We start from the raw sequence: 15,579 nt of genomic DNA on the forward strand, positions 1-15,579 counted from the left end.
TCCTAGCCTGTAATAAGGGTGGCACTTCTTCATTGCCTGCCAGCTGGCGAGCTGATGGGGAAAGACACCAGGAGAGCCAGCGATTGCTAACCTCTGTCCTAGCCTGTAAAAGGGTGGCACTTCTTCAATGCATGCCAGCTGGCGAGGCAATGAAGCAAGATACCAGGAGAGCCAAAGATGGCTACCCACTGTCCAAGCCTGTAATAAGGGTGGCACTTCTTCAGTGCATGCCCGCTGGTGAGGCGATGGGGAAAGACAGCAGGAGTGCCACAGATTGCTAACCTCTGGCCTAGCCTGTAATAAGGGTGGCGCTTCTTCACTGCCTGCCAGCTGGCGAGGCAATGAGGCAAGATACCAGGAGTGCCAAAGATGGCTAACCACTGTCCTAGCCTGTAATAAGGGTGGCACTTCTTCAGCACATGCCCGCTGGCGAGACGATGGGGCAAGACACCAGGAGAGCCACAGATGGCCAACCTCTGTCCTAGCCTGTAATAAGGGTGGCGCTTCTTCACTGCCTTCCAGCTGGCGAGGCAATGAGGCAAGATACCAGGAGAGCCAAAGATGGCTACCCACTGTCCAGGCCTGTAATAAGGGTGGCACTTCTTCAGTGCATGCCCGCTGGTGAGGCGATGGGGAAAGACAGCAGGAGTGCCACAGATTGCTAACCTCTGTCCTAACCTTTAAAAGGGTGGCACTTCTTCAGTGCATGCCAGCTGGCGAGGCAATGAGGCAAGATACCAGGAGAGCCAAAGATGGCTACCCACTGTCCAAGCCTGTAATAAGGGTGGCACTTCTTCAGTGCATGCCCGCTGGTGAGGCGATGGGGAAAGACAGCAGGAGAGCCACCGATTGCTACCCTCTGTCCTAACCTGTAATAAGGGTGGCACTTCTTCAGCGCAAGCCCACGGGAGAGGCGATGGGGCAAGACACCAGGAGAGCCACAGATAGCCAACCTCTGTCCTAGCCTGTAATAAGGGTGGCACTTCTTGAGCGCATGGCCGCTGGCGAGGCGATGGGGCAAGACACCAGGAGAGCCTCAGATTGCCAACCTGTGTCCTAGCCTATAATAAGGGTGGCACTTCTTCAGTGCCTGCCAACCAGCGAGGCGATGGTTCATGCACCAGTAGAGCCACAGCTTGCTACCCTCTGTCCTAGCCTGTAATAAGGGTGGCACTTCTTCAGTGCATGCCAGCTGGCGAGGCGATGGGGCAAGATACCAGGAGAGCCAAAGATGGCTAACCACTGTCCTAGCCTATAATAAGGGTGGCACTTCTTCAATGCCTGCCAGCTGGCGAGGCAATGAGGCAAGATACCAGGAGAGCCACAGATGGCCAACCTCTGTCCTAGCCTGTAATAAGGGTGGCACCTCTTCATTGCCTGCCAGCTGGCGAGGTGATGGGGAAAGACACCAGGAGAGCCAGCGATTGCTAACCTCGGTCCTAGCCTGTAAAAAGGGTGGCACTTCTTCAGTGCATGCCAGCTGGTGAGGCGATGGGGCAAGATACCAGGAGAGCCAAAAATGGCTAACCACTGTCCTAGCCTGTAATAAGGGTGGCACTTCTTCAGTGCATGCCCGCTGGTGAGGCGATGGGGAAAGACAGCAGGAGTGCCACAGATTGCTAACCTCTGTCCGTGCCTGTAATAAGGGTAGCACTTCTTCAGTGCCTGCCAGCTGGCTAGACGATGGGGCAAGACCGCAGGAGAGCCACAGATGGCCAACCTCTGCCCTAGCCTGTGATAAGGGTGGCACTTCTTCAGCGCATGCCCGTTGGCGAGGCGATGGGGCAAGACACCAGGAGAGCCACAGATGGCTAACCTCTGTCCTAGCCTGTAATAAGGGTGGCACTTCTTCAGCACATGCCCTCGGGCGAGGCTATGGGGCAAGACACCAGGATAGCCACAGATGGCCAACCTCTGCCCTAGCCTGTAATAAGGGTGGCACTTCTTCAGTGTAGGCCCGCGGGCGAGGTTATGGGGAAAGACACCAGGAGAGCCAGCGATTGCTAACCTCTGTCCTAGCCTGTAAAAATGGTCGCACTTCTTCAGTGAATGCCAGCTGGTGAGGCGATGGGGCAAGACACCAGGAGAGCCAGAGATTGCTACCCTCTGTCCTACCCTGTAATAAGGGTGGCACTTCTTCAGTGCATGCCCGCTGGCGAGACGATGGGCCAAGACACCAGGAGAGCCACAGATGGCTAACCACTGTCCAAGCCTGTAAAAAGGGTGGCACTTCTTCAGTTCATGCCCGCTGGTGAGGCGATGGGGCAAGACACCAGGAGAGCCACAAATTGCTAATCTCTGTCCTAGCCTGTAAAAAGGGTGCACTTCTTCGGTGCTCACCAACTGGCGATGCGATGGGGCAAGACACCAGGAGAGCCACAGATTGCTATCCTCTGTCCTAGCCTGTAATAAGGGTGGCACTTCTTCATTGCCTGCCAGCAGGCGAGGTGATGGGGAAAGACACCAGGAGAGCCAGCGATTGCTAACCTCTGTCCTAGCCTGTAAAAATGGTGGCACTTCTTCCGTGCATGCCGGCTGGCGAGGCGATGGGGCAAGACACCAGGCGAGCCAGAGATTGCTACCCTCTGTCCTAGCCTGTAATAAGGGTGGCACTTCCTCAGTGCATGCCCGCTGGCGAGGCGATGGGCCAAGACACCAGGAGAGCCACAGATGGCTAACCACTGTCCTAGCCTGTAAAAAGGTTGGCACTTCTTCAGTGCTCACCAACTGGCGATGCGATGGGGCAAGACACCAGGAGAGCCACAGATTGCTAACCTCTGTCCTAGCCTGTAATAAGGGTGGCACTTCTTCATTGCCTGCCAGCAGGCGAGGTGATGGGGAAAGACACCAGGAGAGCCAGCGATTGCTAACCTCTGTCCTAGCCTGTAAAAATGGTGGCACTTCTTCTGTGCATGCCGGCTGGCGAGGCGATGGGGCAAGACACCAGGCGAACCAGAGATTGCTACCCTCTGTCCTAGCCTGTAATAAGGGTGGCACTTCTTCAGTGCATGCCCGCTGGTGAGGCGATGGGCCAAGACACCAGGAGAGCCACAGATGGCTAACCACTGTCCTAGCCTGTAAAAAGGGTGGCACTTCTTCAGTGCATGCCCGCTGGCGAAGCAATGGGGCAAGACACCAGGAGAGCCACAGATTGCTACCCTCTGTCCTAGCCTGTAATATGGGTGGCACTTCTTCAGCGCATGCCCACGGGAGAGGCGATGGGGCAAGACACCAGGAGAGCCACAGATGGCCAACCTCTGTCCTAGCCTGTAATAAGGGTGGCACTTCTTCAGCGCATGCCCGCTGGCAAGGCGATGGGGCAAGACACCAGGAGAGCCACAGATTGCCAACCTGTGTCCTAGCCTGTAATAAGGGTTGCTCTTCTTCACTGCCTGCCAGCCAGCGAGGCGATGGTTCATGCACCAGGAGAGCCACAGATTGCTACCCTCTGTCCTAGCCTGTAATAAGGGTGGCACTTCTTCAGTGCATGCCCGCGGGTGAGGCGATGGGGCAAGACACCAGGAGGGCCAAAGATTTCTAACCTCTGTCCTAGCCTGTAATAAGGGTGGCACTTCTTCAGTGCATGCCCGCTGGTGAGGCGATGGGGCAAGACATCAGGAGAGCCACAGATGGCCAAACTCTGTCCTAGCCTGTAAAAAGGGTGGCACTTCTTCAGTTCATGCCCGCTGGTGAGGCGATGGGGCAAGACACCAGGAGAGCCACAAATTGCTAATCTCTGTCCTAGCCTGTAAAAAGGGTGCACTTCTTCGGTGCTCACCAACTGGCGATGCGATGGGGCAAGACACCAGGAGAGCCACAGATTGCTAACCTCTGTCCTAGCCTGTAATAAGGGTGGCACTTCTTCATTGCCTGCCAGCAGGCGAGGTGATGGGGAAAGACACCAGGAGAGCCAGCGATTGCTAACCTCTGTCCTAGCCTGTAAAAATGGTGGCACTTCTTCCGTGCATGCCGGCTGGCGAGGCGATGGGGCAAGACACCAGGCGAGCCAGAGATTGCTACCCTCTGTCCTAGCCTGTAATAAGGGTGGCACTTCTTCAGTGCATGCCCGCTGGCGAGGCGATGGGCCAAGACACCAGGAGAGCCACAGATGGCTAACCACTGTCCTAGCCTGTAAAAAGGGTGGCACTTCTTCGGTGCTCACCAACTGGCGATGCGATGGGGCAAGACACCAGGAGAGCCACAGATTGCTAACCTCTGTCCTAGCCTGTAATAAGGGTGGCACTTCTTCATTGCCTGCCAGCAGGCGAGGTGATGGGGAAAGACACCAGGAGAGCCAGCGATTGCTAACCTCTGTCCTAGCCTGTAAAAATGGTGGCACTTCTTCCGTGCATGCCGGCTGGCAAGGCGATGGGGCAAGACACCAGGCGAGCCAGAGATTTCTACCCTCTGTCCTAGCCTGTAATAAGGGTGGCACTTCTTCAGTGCATGCCCGCTGGCGAGGCGATGGGCCAAGACACCAGGAGAGCCAGCGATTGCTAACCTCTGTCCTAGCCTGTAAAAATGGTGGCACTTCTTCTGTGCATGCCGGCTGGCGAGGCGATGGGGCAAGACACCAGGCGAACCAGAGATTGCTACCCTCTGTCCTAGCCTGTAATAAGGGTGGCACTTCTTCAGTGCATGCCCGCTGGTGAGGCGATGGGCCAAGACACCAGGAGAGCCACAGATGGCTAACCACTGTCCTAGCCTGTAAAAAGGGTGGCACTTCTTCAGTGCATGCCCGCTGGCGAAGCAATGGGGCAAGACACCAGGAGAGCCACAGATTGCTACCCTCTGTCCTAGCCTGTAATATGGGTGGCACTTCTTCAGCGCATGCCCACGGGAGAGGCGATGGGGCAAGACACCAGGAGAGCCACAGATGGCCAACCTCTGTCCTAGCCTGTAATAAGGGTGGCACTTCTTCAGCGCATGCCCGCTGGCAAGGCGATGGGGCAAGACACCAGGAGAGCCACATATTGCCAACCTGTGTCCTAGCCTGTAATAAGGGTTGCTCTTCTTCACTGCCTGCCAGCCAGCGAGGCGATGGTTCATGCACCAGGAGAGCCACAGATTGCTACCCTCTGTCCTAGCCTGTAATAAGGGTGGCACTTCTTCAGTGCATGCCCGCGGGTGAGGCGATGGGGCAAGACACCAGGAGGGCCAAAGATTTCTAACCTCTGTCCTAGCCTGTAATAAGGGTGGCACTTCTTCAGTGCATGCCCGCTGGTGAGGCGATGGGGCAAGACACCAGGAGAGCCACAGATGACTAACCTCTGTCCTAGCCTGTAATAAGGGCGGCACTTCTTCAGCGCATGCTCGCTGGCGAGGCGATGGGGCAAGACACCAGGAGAGCCACAGATGGCCAAACTCTGTCCTAGCCTGTAATAAGGGTGGCACTTCTTCATTGCCTGCCAGCTGGCGAGGTGATGGGGCAAGACACCAGGAGAGCCAAAGATGGCTAACCTCTATGCTAGCCTGTAATAAGGGTGGCACTTCTTCAGTGCATGCCAGCTGGCGAGGCGATGGGGCAAGACACCAGGAGAGGCACAGATTGCCAACCTGTGTCCTAGCCTGTAATAAGGGTTGCTCTTCTTCAGTGCCTGCCAGCCAGCGAGGCAATGGTTTATGCACCAGGAGAGCCACAGCTGGCTAGCCTCTGGCCTAGCCTGTAATAAGGGTGGCACTTCGTCAGTGCATGCCCACGGCGAGGCGATGGGGCAAGACACCAGGAGAGCCACAGATTGCTAACCTGTGTACTAGCCTGTAATAAGGGTGGCACTTCTTCAGTGCCTGCCCGCGGTCGAGGCAATTCGGTAAGACACCAGGAGAGCCACAGATTGCCAACCTCTGTCCTAGCCTGTAATAAGGGTGGCACTTATTCAGCGCATGCCCGCTGGTGAGGTGATGGGGCAAGACACCAGGAGAGGCACAGATTGCCAACCTCTGTCCTAGCCTTTAATAAGGGTGGCACTTCTTCAGTGCATGCCCGCTGGCGAGGCGCTGGTGCATGAAACCAGGTAAAGGTGGAAGGAAGTTCTCTGCTTAGTGGCGCTGGCCTCTGTGGGGCAGAATCCTATGCAGTACATACGGGCATGCCTAAGAGGTACTGTACCGCATGCACTAAGCATGGCCTGGCCTCTGCGGTACAGGATCACATGTAGTAGATGTGGGCTGGCCTCTGGTGCACAGAACCTTGTTCAGTAAACTTTGGCTTCTGAGTTGCAGTACCTCATGGAGTAAATACTACCTGGTTTCTGGGGTATTTATTTATTTATTTATTTATTTTAATTCTTGTTACGCGCCACATGCCCATGGGCCTCAGGGCGCTCAAAAAACGGGAACAAGAACAAACAGAACATAGAAAGACTGGCCAGATGAAGTGAGGGGAAGTCGCAGGTGAACTCTATGTTGAAAAGGTGAGTCTTTATAGCCTTTTTAAAAAGAGGATAATTTTGAACCTGGCGTTTGGCAGCCGGTAGTACGTTCCAGAGCAGAGGACCCTGGGAATCGAGAGTGGTACCTCCAAATTTAGCAATCTTAAATCTGGGGGGAACAAGTACTGTAGCAGTAGAGAAGCGAAGGTTCCTGCCAGTTGTCTTGACTTTGATGCGTCTGACAAATAGGTGGGGCTACTTAAAGACACACACTTGTGTGTCATTGTCAACACCTTGTGTGTTATTCTGTATTTTACCAGAAGCCAATGTAGCTTCTTTCTGTAGATGGAAATGTGGGTGCGGCGCGATTGTTTAAAGATGGCGCGCACAGCATTATTCTGTGACACTTGCAGAGATTGTATATTGGCAGCGGTGGTGCCGCACAGTAGGCGGTTACAGTAATCCAATCTGGAGTTTATCAACGCTGTGGACAGAAGTACACAGTTTTCGGTTGTTATAAATGGGCAAATATAGTGTATTCGCTTATTAATCAGTCCGCAGCTAGACCTGATGTTGGGGACATGAGGCTTCATGGATAGTTTGTCATCTAGAATGACGCCTAATGTTTTTACTTTCCTTTGGACCGTGATGACATTGTCCGCTATTGTAAAGTTGGCATAGTCTGTGGCTAGCTTGTTCCGGGTGTTCTTAGAGGATACTATCATAAACTCTGTTTTGTTGTTATTCAGGCCAGGGAGTTGCAGGCCATCCAATCCTGGATGGCTTTGTAGATGTTATTGATAGTTTCAGCATCGTTTTTATAGTGGCCATTGAGCTGGATGACAATCTGAGTGTCGCCTGCGTAGTTTGTATATTGTACACCCAACTCGTTTAGGAGATCCAGTAGTGGTCGTATGTACAAATTAAAACGCAGAGGTGACAGGCAGGAGCCCTGTGGTACACCACAGGTTTGAGAGATGGGGATGGAGTGTTTGTTGGCCACACAGACCCTTACCATACCAGGACCCAAGAAGGAGGCTATCCATTTGGACACCAATATGGAGCAGTTTACGACCTCTCCGAGCCTTTTCACTAGCAAGATGTGATCAACAAGATGGAAGGCTGCAGAGAGGTCGAGCAGCATCAGCACTGCAGCTTGACCCCAAGCAGTAAACAGGGACAGCCCCAGGGCTAGAGTACCTCAATGTGCACCCTTGGTGTACAATGTGTCATATAACAAATGTGTGGCGCCTCTGGGGTGCAATTTCCCTTGTAGATATGGAAGGCCTCTGGGGTGCAGTAGCTCATGCTGTGTATGTAGGGGGGCCTCTGGGGTGCAGTAGCTCATGCTGTGTATGTAGGGGGGCCTCTGGGGTGCAGTAGCTCATGCTGTGTATGTAGGTGGGCCTCTGGGGTACAGTACCTCATGCTGTGTATGTAGGTGGGCCTCTGGGGTACAGTACGTCATGCTGTGTATGTAGGTGGGCCTCTTAGGTACAGTACCTCATGTTGTATATGTAGGTGGGCCTCTGGGGTACAGTACGTCATGCTGTGTATGTAGGTGGGCCTCTGAGGTACAGTACCTCATGCTGTGAATGAAGGTGGGCCTCTGGGGTGCAGTAGCTCATGCTGTGTATGTAGGTGGGCCTCTTAGGTACAGTAGCTCATGCTGTGTATGTAGGTGGGCCTCTGAGGTACAGTACCTCATGCTGTGAATGAAGGTGGGCCTCTGGGGTGCAGTAGCTCATGCTGTGTATGTAGGTGGGCCTCTGGGGTACAGTACCTCATGCTGTGTATGTAGGTGGGCCTCTGGGGTACAGTACCTCATGCTGTGTATGTAGGTGGGCCTCTGAGGTACAGTACCTCATGCTGTGAATGAAGGTGGGCCTCTGGGGTGCAGTAGCTCATGCTGTGTATGTAGGTGGGCCTCTGGGGTACAGTACCTCATGCTGTGTATGTAGGTGGGCCTCTGGGGTACAGTACCTCATGCTGTGTATGTAGGTGGGCCTCTGGGGTACAGTACCTCATGCTGTGTATGTAGGTGGGCCTCTGGGGTACAGTACCTCATGCTGTGTATGTAGGTGGGCCTCTGGGGTACAGTACGTCATGCTGTGTATGTAGGTGGGCCTCTGGGGTACAGTACCTCATGCTGTGTATGTAGGTGGGCCTCTGGGGTACAGTACCTCATGCTGTGTATGTAGGTGGGCCTCTGGGGTACAGTACCTCATGCTGTGTATGTAGGTGGGCCTCTTAGGTACAGTACCTCATGCTGTGTATGTAGGTGGGCCTCTGGGGTACAGTACGTCATGCTGTGTATGTAGGTGGGCCTCTGGGGTACAGTACCTCATGCTGTGTATGTAGGTGGGCCTCTGGGGTACAGTACCTCATGCTGTGTATGTAGGTGGGCCTCTGGGGTACAGTACCTCATGTTGTATATGTAGGTGGGCCACTGGGGTACAGTACATCATGCTCTATATGTAGGTGGGCCTCTGGGGTAAAGTACCTCATGCTATATATGTAGGTGGGCCTCTGGGGTACAGTACCTCATGTGACATATGTAGGTGGGCCTCTGGGGTACAGCACCTCATGCTGTATATGTAGGTGGGCCTCTGGGGTAAAGTACCTCATGTTGTATATGTAGGTGACCCTTTGTGTACAGTACCTCATGTGATATATATAGGTGGGCCTATGGGGTACAGTGCCTCATGCTGTATAGGTAGGTGGGCTTCTGGGGTACTGTACCTCATGCTGTAAATGTAGGTGGTCTTCTGGGGCACAGTACCTCATTCTGTAAACGTAGGTGGGTTTCTGGGGTACACTACCTCATGCTTTATATGTAGATGGGCCTTTCAAGTATAGTACCTCATGCTGTATATTTAGAGGGCCTCTGGGGTACTGTACCTCATACTGTAAATATAGGTTGGCCACAGGGGTACAGTACCTCATGCTGCATAGGTAGGTGGGCCTCTGGGGTACTGTACCTCATGCTATAAATGTAGGTCCTCTTTTGGGGTACACTTCCTCATGCTGTAAATGTATATGGGCCTTTGGGCACAGTACCTCATGCTGTATATGTAGGTGGGCCTCTGGGTACAGTACCTCATGTTGTATATATAGGTGGGCCTTTGGGTACAGTGCCTCATGCTGTACATGTATTTGGGTCTTTGGGGTACAGTACATCATGCTGTGAGTGTAGGTGGGCCCCTAGGGTAAAGTACCTCATGTGATATATGTAGGTGGGCCTCTGGGTACAGTACCTCATGCTGTATATGTAGGTTGGCCTCTGGGGTACAGTACCTCATATTGTGAGTGTAGGTGGGCCTCTGAGGTACAGTACCTCATGCTGTGTATGTAGGTGGGCCTCTGGGGTACAGTACCTCATATTGTGAGTGTAGGTGGGCCTCTGAGGTACAGTACCTCATGCTGTGTATGTAGGTGGGCCTCTGGGGTACTGTACCTCATGCTGTGAATGTAGGTGGCCGCTGGGGTAAAGTATCCCTTTTCATTATTGTAGGTGGGCCTCTGGGTACAGTACCTCATGCTGTGAATGTAGGTGGGCCTCTGGGGTACAGTACCTCATGCTGTGAATGAAGGTGGGCCTCTGGGTACAGTACATCATGCTGTATATGTAGGTGGGCCTCTGAGGTACAGTACCTCATGTGACATATGTAGGTGGGTCTCTGGGGTACAGCACCTCATGCTGTGAATGAAGGTGGGCCTCTGGGTAAAGTACCTCATGCTGTGAATGAAGGTGGGCCTCTGGGGTACAGTACCTCATGCTGTGAATGAAGGTGGGCCTCTGGGGTACAGTACCGCATGCTGTATATGTAGGTGGGCCTCTGGGGCACAGTACCTCATGTGACATATGTAGGTGGGCCTCTGGGGCACAGTACCTCATGTGACATATGTAGGTGGGCCTCTGGGGCACAGTACCTCATGTGACATATGTAGGTGGGCCTCTGGGGCACAGTACCTCATGCTGTATATGTAGGTGGGCCTCTGGGGTACAGGACCTCATGCTGTGTATGTAGGTGGCCGCTGGGGTAAAGTATCCCTTTTCATTATTGTAGGTGGGCCTCTGAGGTACAGTACCTCATGCTGTGAATGAAGGTGGGCCTCTGGGTACAGTACCTCATGCTGTATATGTAGGTGGGCCTCTGGGGTACAGTATCTCATGCTGTGAATGTAGGTGGGCCTCTGAGGTACAGTACCTCATGCTGTGTATGTAGGTGGGCCTCTGGGTACAGTACCTCATGCTGTATATGTAGGTGGGCCTCTGGGGTACAGTACCTCATGCTGTGAATGAAGGTGGGCCTCTGGGGTACAGGACCTCATGCTGTATATGTAGGTGGGCCTCTGGGGTACAGGACCTCATGCTGTGTATGTAGGTGGCCGCTGGGGTAAAGTATCCCTTTTCATTATTGTAGGTGGGCCTCTGAGGTACAGTACCTCATGCTGTGAATGAAGGTGGGCCTCTGGGTACAGTACCTCATGCTGTATATGTAGGTGGGCCTCTGGGGTACAGTATCTCATGCTGTGAATGTAGGTGGGCCTCTGAGGTACAGTACCTCATGCTGTGTATGTAGGTGGGCCTCTGGGTACAGTACCTCATGCTGTATATGTAGGTGGGCCTCTGGGGTACAGTACCTCATGCTGTGAATGAAGGTGGGCCTCTGGGTACAGTACCTCATGCTGTATATGTAGGTGGGCCTCTGGGGTACAGTATCTCATGCTGTAATTGTAGGTGGGCCTCTGGGGTACAGTACCTCATGCTGTGAATGAAGGTAGGCCTCTGGGTACAGTACCTCATGCTGTGAATGTAGGTGGGCCTCTGGGGTACAGTATCTCATGCTGTGAATGTAGGTGGGCCTCTGAGGTACAGTACCTCATGCTGTGTATGTAGGTGGGGCTCTGGGGTACAGTACCTCATGCTGTGTATGTAGGCGGCCTCTGGGGTAAAGTATCCCTTTTCATAATTGTAGGTGGGCTTCTAGTTGTATATATCGTAGTAAATGGGGGTCTCTGGTTTACAGTCCTTCATGCAGTAAACATGGGAATCTGGGGTGACAAACACGGGGCATTTTATGGTGATTGTTGTGGAGTTGTTTCTTTTAAATCTCTTAGAAGCTGTAGTGTGGCACGGATTTGCTTCTCCTTGCTCAAAGCCTCTGTGTATCAGAGCGGGCACCAGCGGCGGGTCCTTGTGGCATGCCGCTCTCACTATTGTCTTTAGAGGGGCTGGGGGCGGCGCCCTAATAATGTGTGCATGATGAGTGCTGTTCAGACCTGGGTGCTGAAGAATTCCTATCCTAATCCCAGCCTCCCACTGTTGATACCCCCAAAATTCACTCTGTGACAAAGTGCCCGTTAGCTGCAGGGTCCTTGCGGTATTGGCCTCGCAGTATAGTTACCAAGGGGTGATAGGTCAATTCAGGGCTGGAAATGGAAAGAATGTACTCGGGGATCCCTCTGCTCCCTGGGGGGGGGGGAGGTGGGCCGTGTGGAGAGAACGGGTGGGGCCTTGGAGAGGATGGATGGGGCCGTGGGGAGGTGGGTGGGGCCGTGGGGAGGAGGGGCAAGGCCGCGGGGAGGATGGGCGAGGCCGCGGGGAGGATGGGTGGGGCCGTGGGGAGGAGGGGCAAGGCCGTGGGGAGGATGGGCGGGGCCGTGGGGAGGATGGGTGGGGCCGTGGGGCGGATGGGCGAGACCGTGGGGAGGATGGGTGGGGCGTGGGGAGGATGGGCGGGGCCGTGGGGAGAATGGGCGGGGCCATGGAGAGGATGGGTGGGGCCGTGGGGAGGATGAGCAGGGCTGCGCGGAGGATGGGCGGGGCCGCGGGAGGATGGGTGGGGCCGCGGGGAGGATGGGCAGGGCCGTGGGGAGGATGGGCAGGGCCGCGGGACATAGGCCCAGGCAGGTCATGCAACACAGTATCTCTTCATAGAAACCATCCTGGCGATTTGCGTAAAGTTAAGAACTGGATGATGAGAAATTCTCATCATAATCCCCACTGCCCACTGTGGCTGCATTTCCCCCACAATTCTGTGACCATTATCTGCAGGGTCCTTGCGGTATTGTCTTCTCAGGGGTCAGGGGTCAGGGGCAGAACCCTCATGATATGTGAATTGTGAGTCCAACTTATAGATGGATGGTGATGAATTCTTAACCTATTGCCCCCACCATTCCTGCCATATAGGATACAACAATCCTAGGCACTGCATCTTATTCTAATCACACCCTTCTGAGGAACCCCCTCTGCCTCTGCAGAGGTCGAGCTGTGCGAGGGGTGGGGGGGTAGCATGGAACACCTTCAGCTAACCTTTCTCTTAAATCCTAAGTTCAGTTGCCTTGCCTGCTTGTGCTCAGGGAATCTGGAGTTTATTGAGCGTGTTGCTTCTCTCTTTTGAAGACCCAAAATGGCAAATCTAAAAATGTTGTTCTGATTTCAGCTTTTAGGACCACCATCTTCTGGGGGACGGATGGACAGAGGGGAGCACCCAAACCGCCGGGTGTCTCATGGCAACGCATTACCGACAAGACCGCGACCAATGAGCGTGCCTTCCATTGGTTAGTTGTCTGTTCCTTGCAACTACAGAGCTGCTGCTTTTTCAAATAACTATGACTATGTGCATGTAAACATATAAGAAACACGTGTGTGCACATGTTTGGATGGAGTTATGCCATTGTATGTGCTGTGATTTCTAGTTCATATTGCCAGGGGCAACAAGGACATCATTTGGGGGCACTGTAGTTGGCAAACCTTAGAAGAACCAAGCAAGCATGAGAGAAAATGCAACAGATCATGGACCTACCGTCCTGTCATTAACCTCCCCCCTCATCCTCAACACCACGCATTGCTTTGTGTTCACGGCCATGTCCTAAAAGAGACTTTTGGAGCCTTAAAGCGACTTGTCGATGCTGCTGGACCATGGTGGACTTGTGGGATGTAAGCTGAGGTAGGGCGTCTGGGGACCCTGGAAAAAAGAATGGGTGCTTTGGTCAATGCAAAGGCTTGGCCCGATGTACCAGGAGCGCCAGATACCTAGGAGTGGGGGAAGAGGCAAGGTGAGTTCGGGTGGATGTGGCAGTAGACGTGCTGAGGTTTGGATTTCGAGCTCTTGCCCAGAATATTTCAGCTGTAGGGTTCTCTTTCTGTCCAGCAGTGGGACTTTTACCAATAACAGGAAACTCCTTGCAATGCAAGAGACTAGACCGAGCCGCAGAGTAGATAGAATGCAACAGCTCTTTACCTACCACCAATGTCGATGCTTTTGTAATACATCTGGAACTTTGGCCCTTTCTGGGTTCAAGTCCCTTTGGCAATGGACTCTTTGAACAGTTCACAACACAATCAACACTCATCATGTGTTCAATGGCACGGGCAACCTGATGCCCCATGTCTGCATCCATGCGCACCACCACCACCGTGCCGTACAAGTTCACTGCATCCCGCCCATTCATCATGTTGGCCACCATCCTTTCCCAGCTCCACTGCTTCCTGCCATGTTGTGACTCTCGGTGACCCGCTTATCCTGTGCTGGTTTCAGCAACTTTTGAGTCCAGTTCTAGAGGATAAAGGAAAAACAAACCAAAGACTGAGCAAACATTGCCGTTCTCATGACACATCCCTTGAATCGAGGGAAATATATGAAAGCAACAGCACACATACTACAAGGAGGTGGGAGGATACATGCAAGATATGTCCCCCATAGAGATGAAAGGATGCCTACAAACCGTCCAAGTGCAGGGGCTACGGGGCAAGTGCCAGGTGACGATGAAAGGATACCTAAGTGCAGGGGCTACGGGGCAAGTGCCAGGTGACGATGAAGGGGTACCTACAAACAGTTCAAGTGCAGGGGCTACGGGGCAAGTGCCAGGTGACGATGAAAGGATACCTACAAACAGTTCAAGTGCGGGGGCTACGGGGCAAGTGCCAGGTGACGATGAAAGGATACGTACAAACAGTTCAAGTGCAGGGGCTACGGGGTAAGTGCCAGGTGACGATGAAAGGATACCTACAAACCGTCCAAGTGCAGGGGCTATGGGGCAAGTGCCAGGTGACGATGAAAGGATGCCTGCAAACAGTTCAGGTGCAGGGGCTACTGGGCAAGTGCCAGGTGTAGATGAAAGGATACCTACAAACAGTTCAAGTGCAGGGGCTACGGGGCAAGTGCCAGGTGACAATGAAAGGATGCCTACAAACAGTTCAAGTGCAGGGGCTGTCGGACAAGTGCCAGGTGACAATGAAAGGATGCCTACAAACAGTTCAAGTGCAGGGGCTACTGGGCAAGTGCCAGGTGACGATGAAAGGATACCTACAAACAGTTCAAGTGCGGGGGATAAGGGGAAAGTGCCAGGTGACGATGAAAGGATACGTACAAACAGTTCAAGTGCAGGGGCTACGGGGTAAGTGCCAGGTGACGATGAAAGGATACCTACAAACCGTCCAAGTGCAGGGGCTACGGGGCAAGTGCCAGGTGACGATGAAAGGATGCCTACAAACAGTTCAAGTGCAGGGGCTACTGGGCAAGTGCCAGGTGTAGATGAAAGGATGCCTACAAACAGTTCAAGTGCAGGGGCTGTCGGACAAGTGCCAGGTGACAATGAAAGGATGCCTACAAACAGTTCAAGTGCAGGGGCTACTGGGCAAGTGCCAGGTGTAGATGAAAGGATACCTACACATAGTTCAAAGACTGTGGCATGTGTCCTATAACTTGGACGAAGGATACAGAAAAATAGAAATAATCCAAGAAGGCAGTACATGCCCCATATAGTACAAGGTCTGCAGCACACCTCCTAAAAGGAGATGGAATTGTACATACAAAAAGTGAAAAAATGAAAGACTGTGGGACAAGTCATAAGAGTGGATGAAAAGATGTATACAAATAGTCCCACAAATAGGTGGAAGGATACCTACAGATAATGCAAGGGCTGTGGGACAAGTCCCACAAGTAGATGGAAGGATACCTACAGATAATGCAAGGGCTGTGGGACAAGTCCCACAAGTAGATGGAAGGATACCTAAAGAAGAGGCAAGGGTTGTGGGACAAGTCCTACACTTAGACGGAAGGATACCTACAGATAATGCAAGGGCTGTGGGACAAGTCCCACAAGTAGATGGAAGGATACCTAAAGAAGAGGCAAGGGTTGTGGGACAAGTCCTACACTTAGACGGAAGGATACCTACAGATAATGCAAGGGCTGTGGG

The 15,579-nt window shown here is 53.2% G+C and overlaps 1 protein-coding gene across 23 annotated transcripts in view; it reads left to right on the plus strand.

The window, feature by feature from the left end:
* RIMBP2 (RIMS binding protein 2) overlaps positions 1-15,579 on the plus strand; it is a 2,252,680-nt gene that overhangs the window by 1,940,082 nt on the left and 297,019 nt on the right. For all 23 annotated transcript variants that reach the window (XM_069620091.1, XM_069620095.1, XM_069620096.1 and 20 more), the window contains one exon: positions 12,821-12,938. In XM_069620091.1, coding sequence (XP_069476192.1) covers positions 12,821-12,938 — 118 coding nt within the window. The remainder of the gene's footprint in view (positions 1-12,820; positions 12,939-15,579) is intronic.

This window comes from Ambystoma mexicanum, chromosome 10 (assembly GCF_040938575.1).
Source record: "Ambystoma mexicanum isolate Mex_15411 chromosome 10, UKY_AmexF1_1, whole genome shotgun sequence".
Classification (NCBI taxonomy): Eukaryota; Metazoa; Chordata; class Amphibia; order Caudata; family Ambystomatidae; genus Ambystoma; species Ambystoma mexicanum.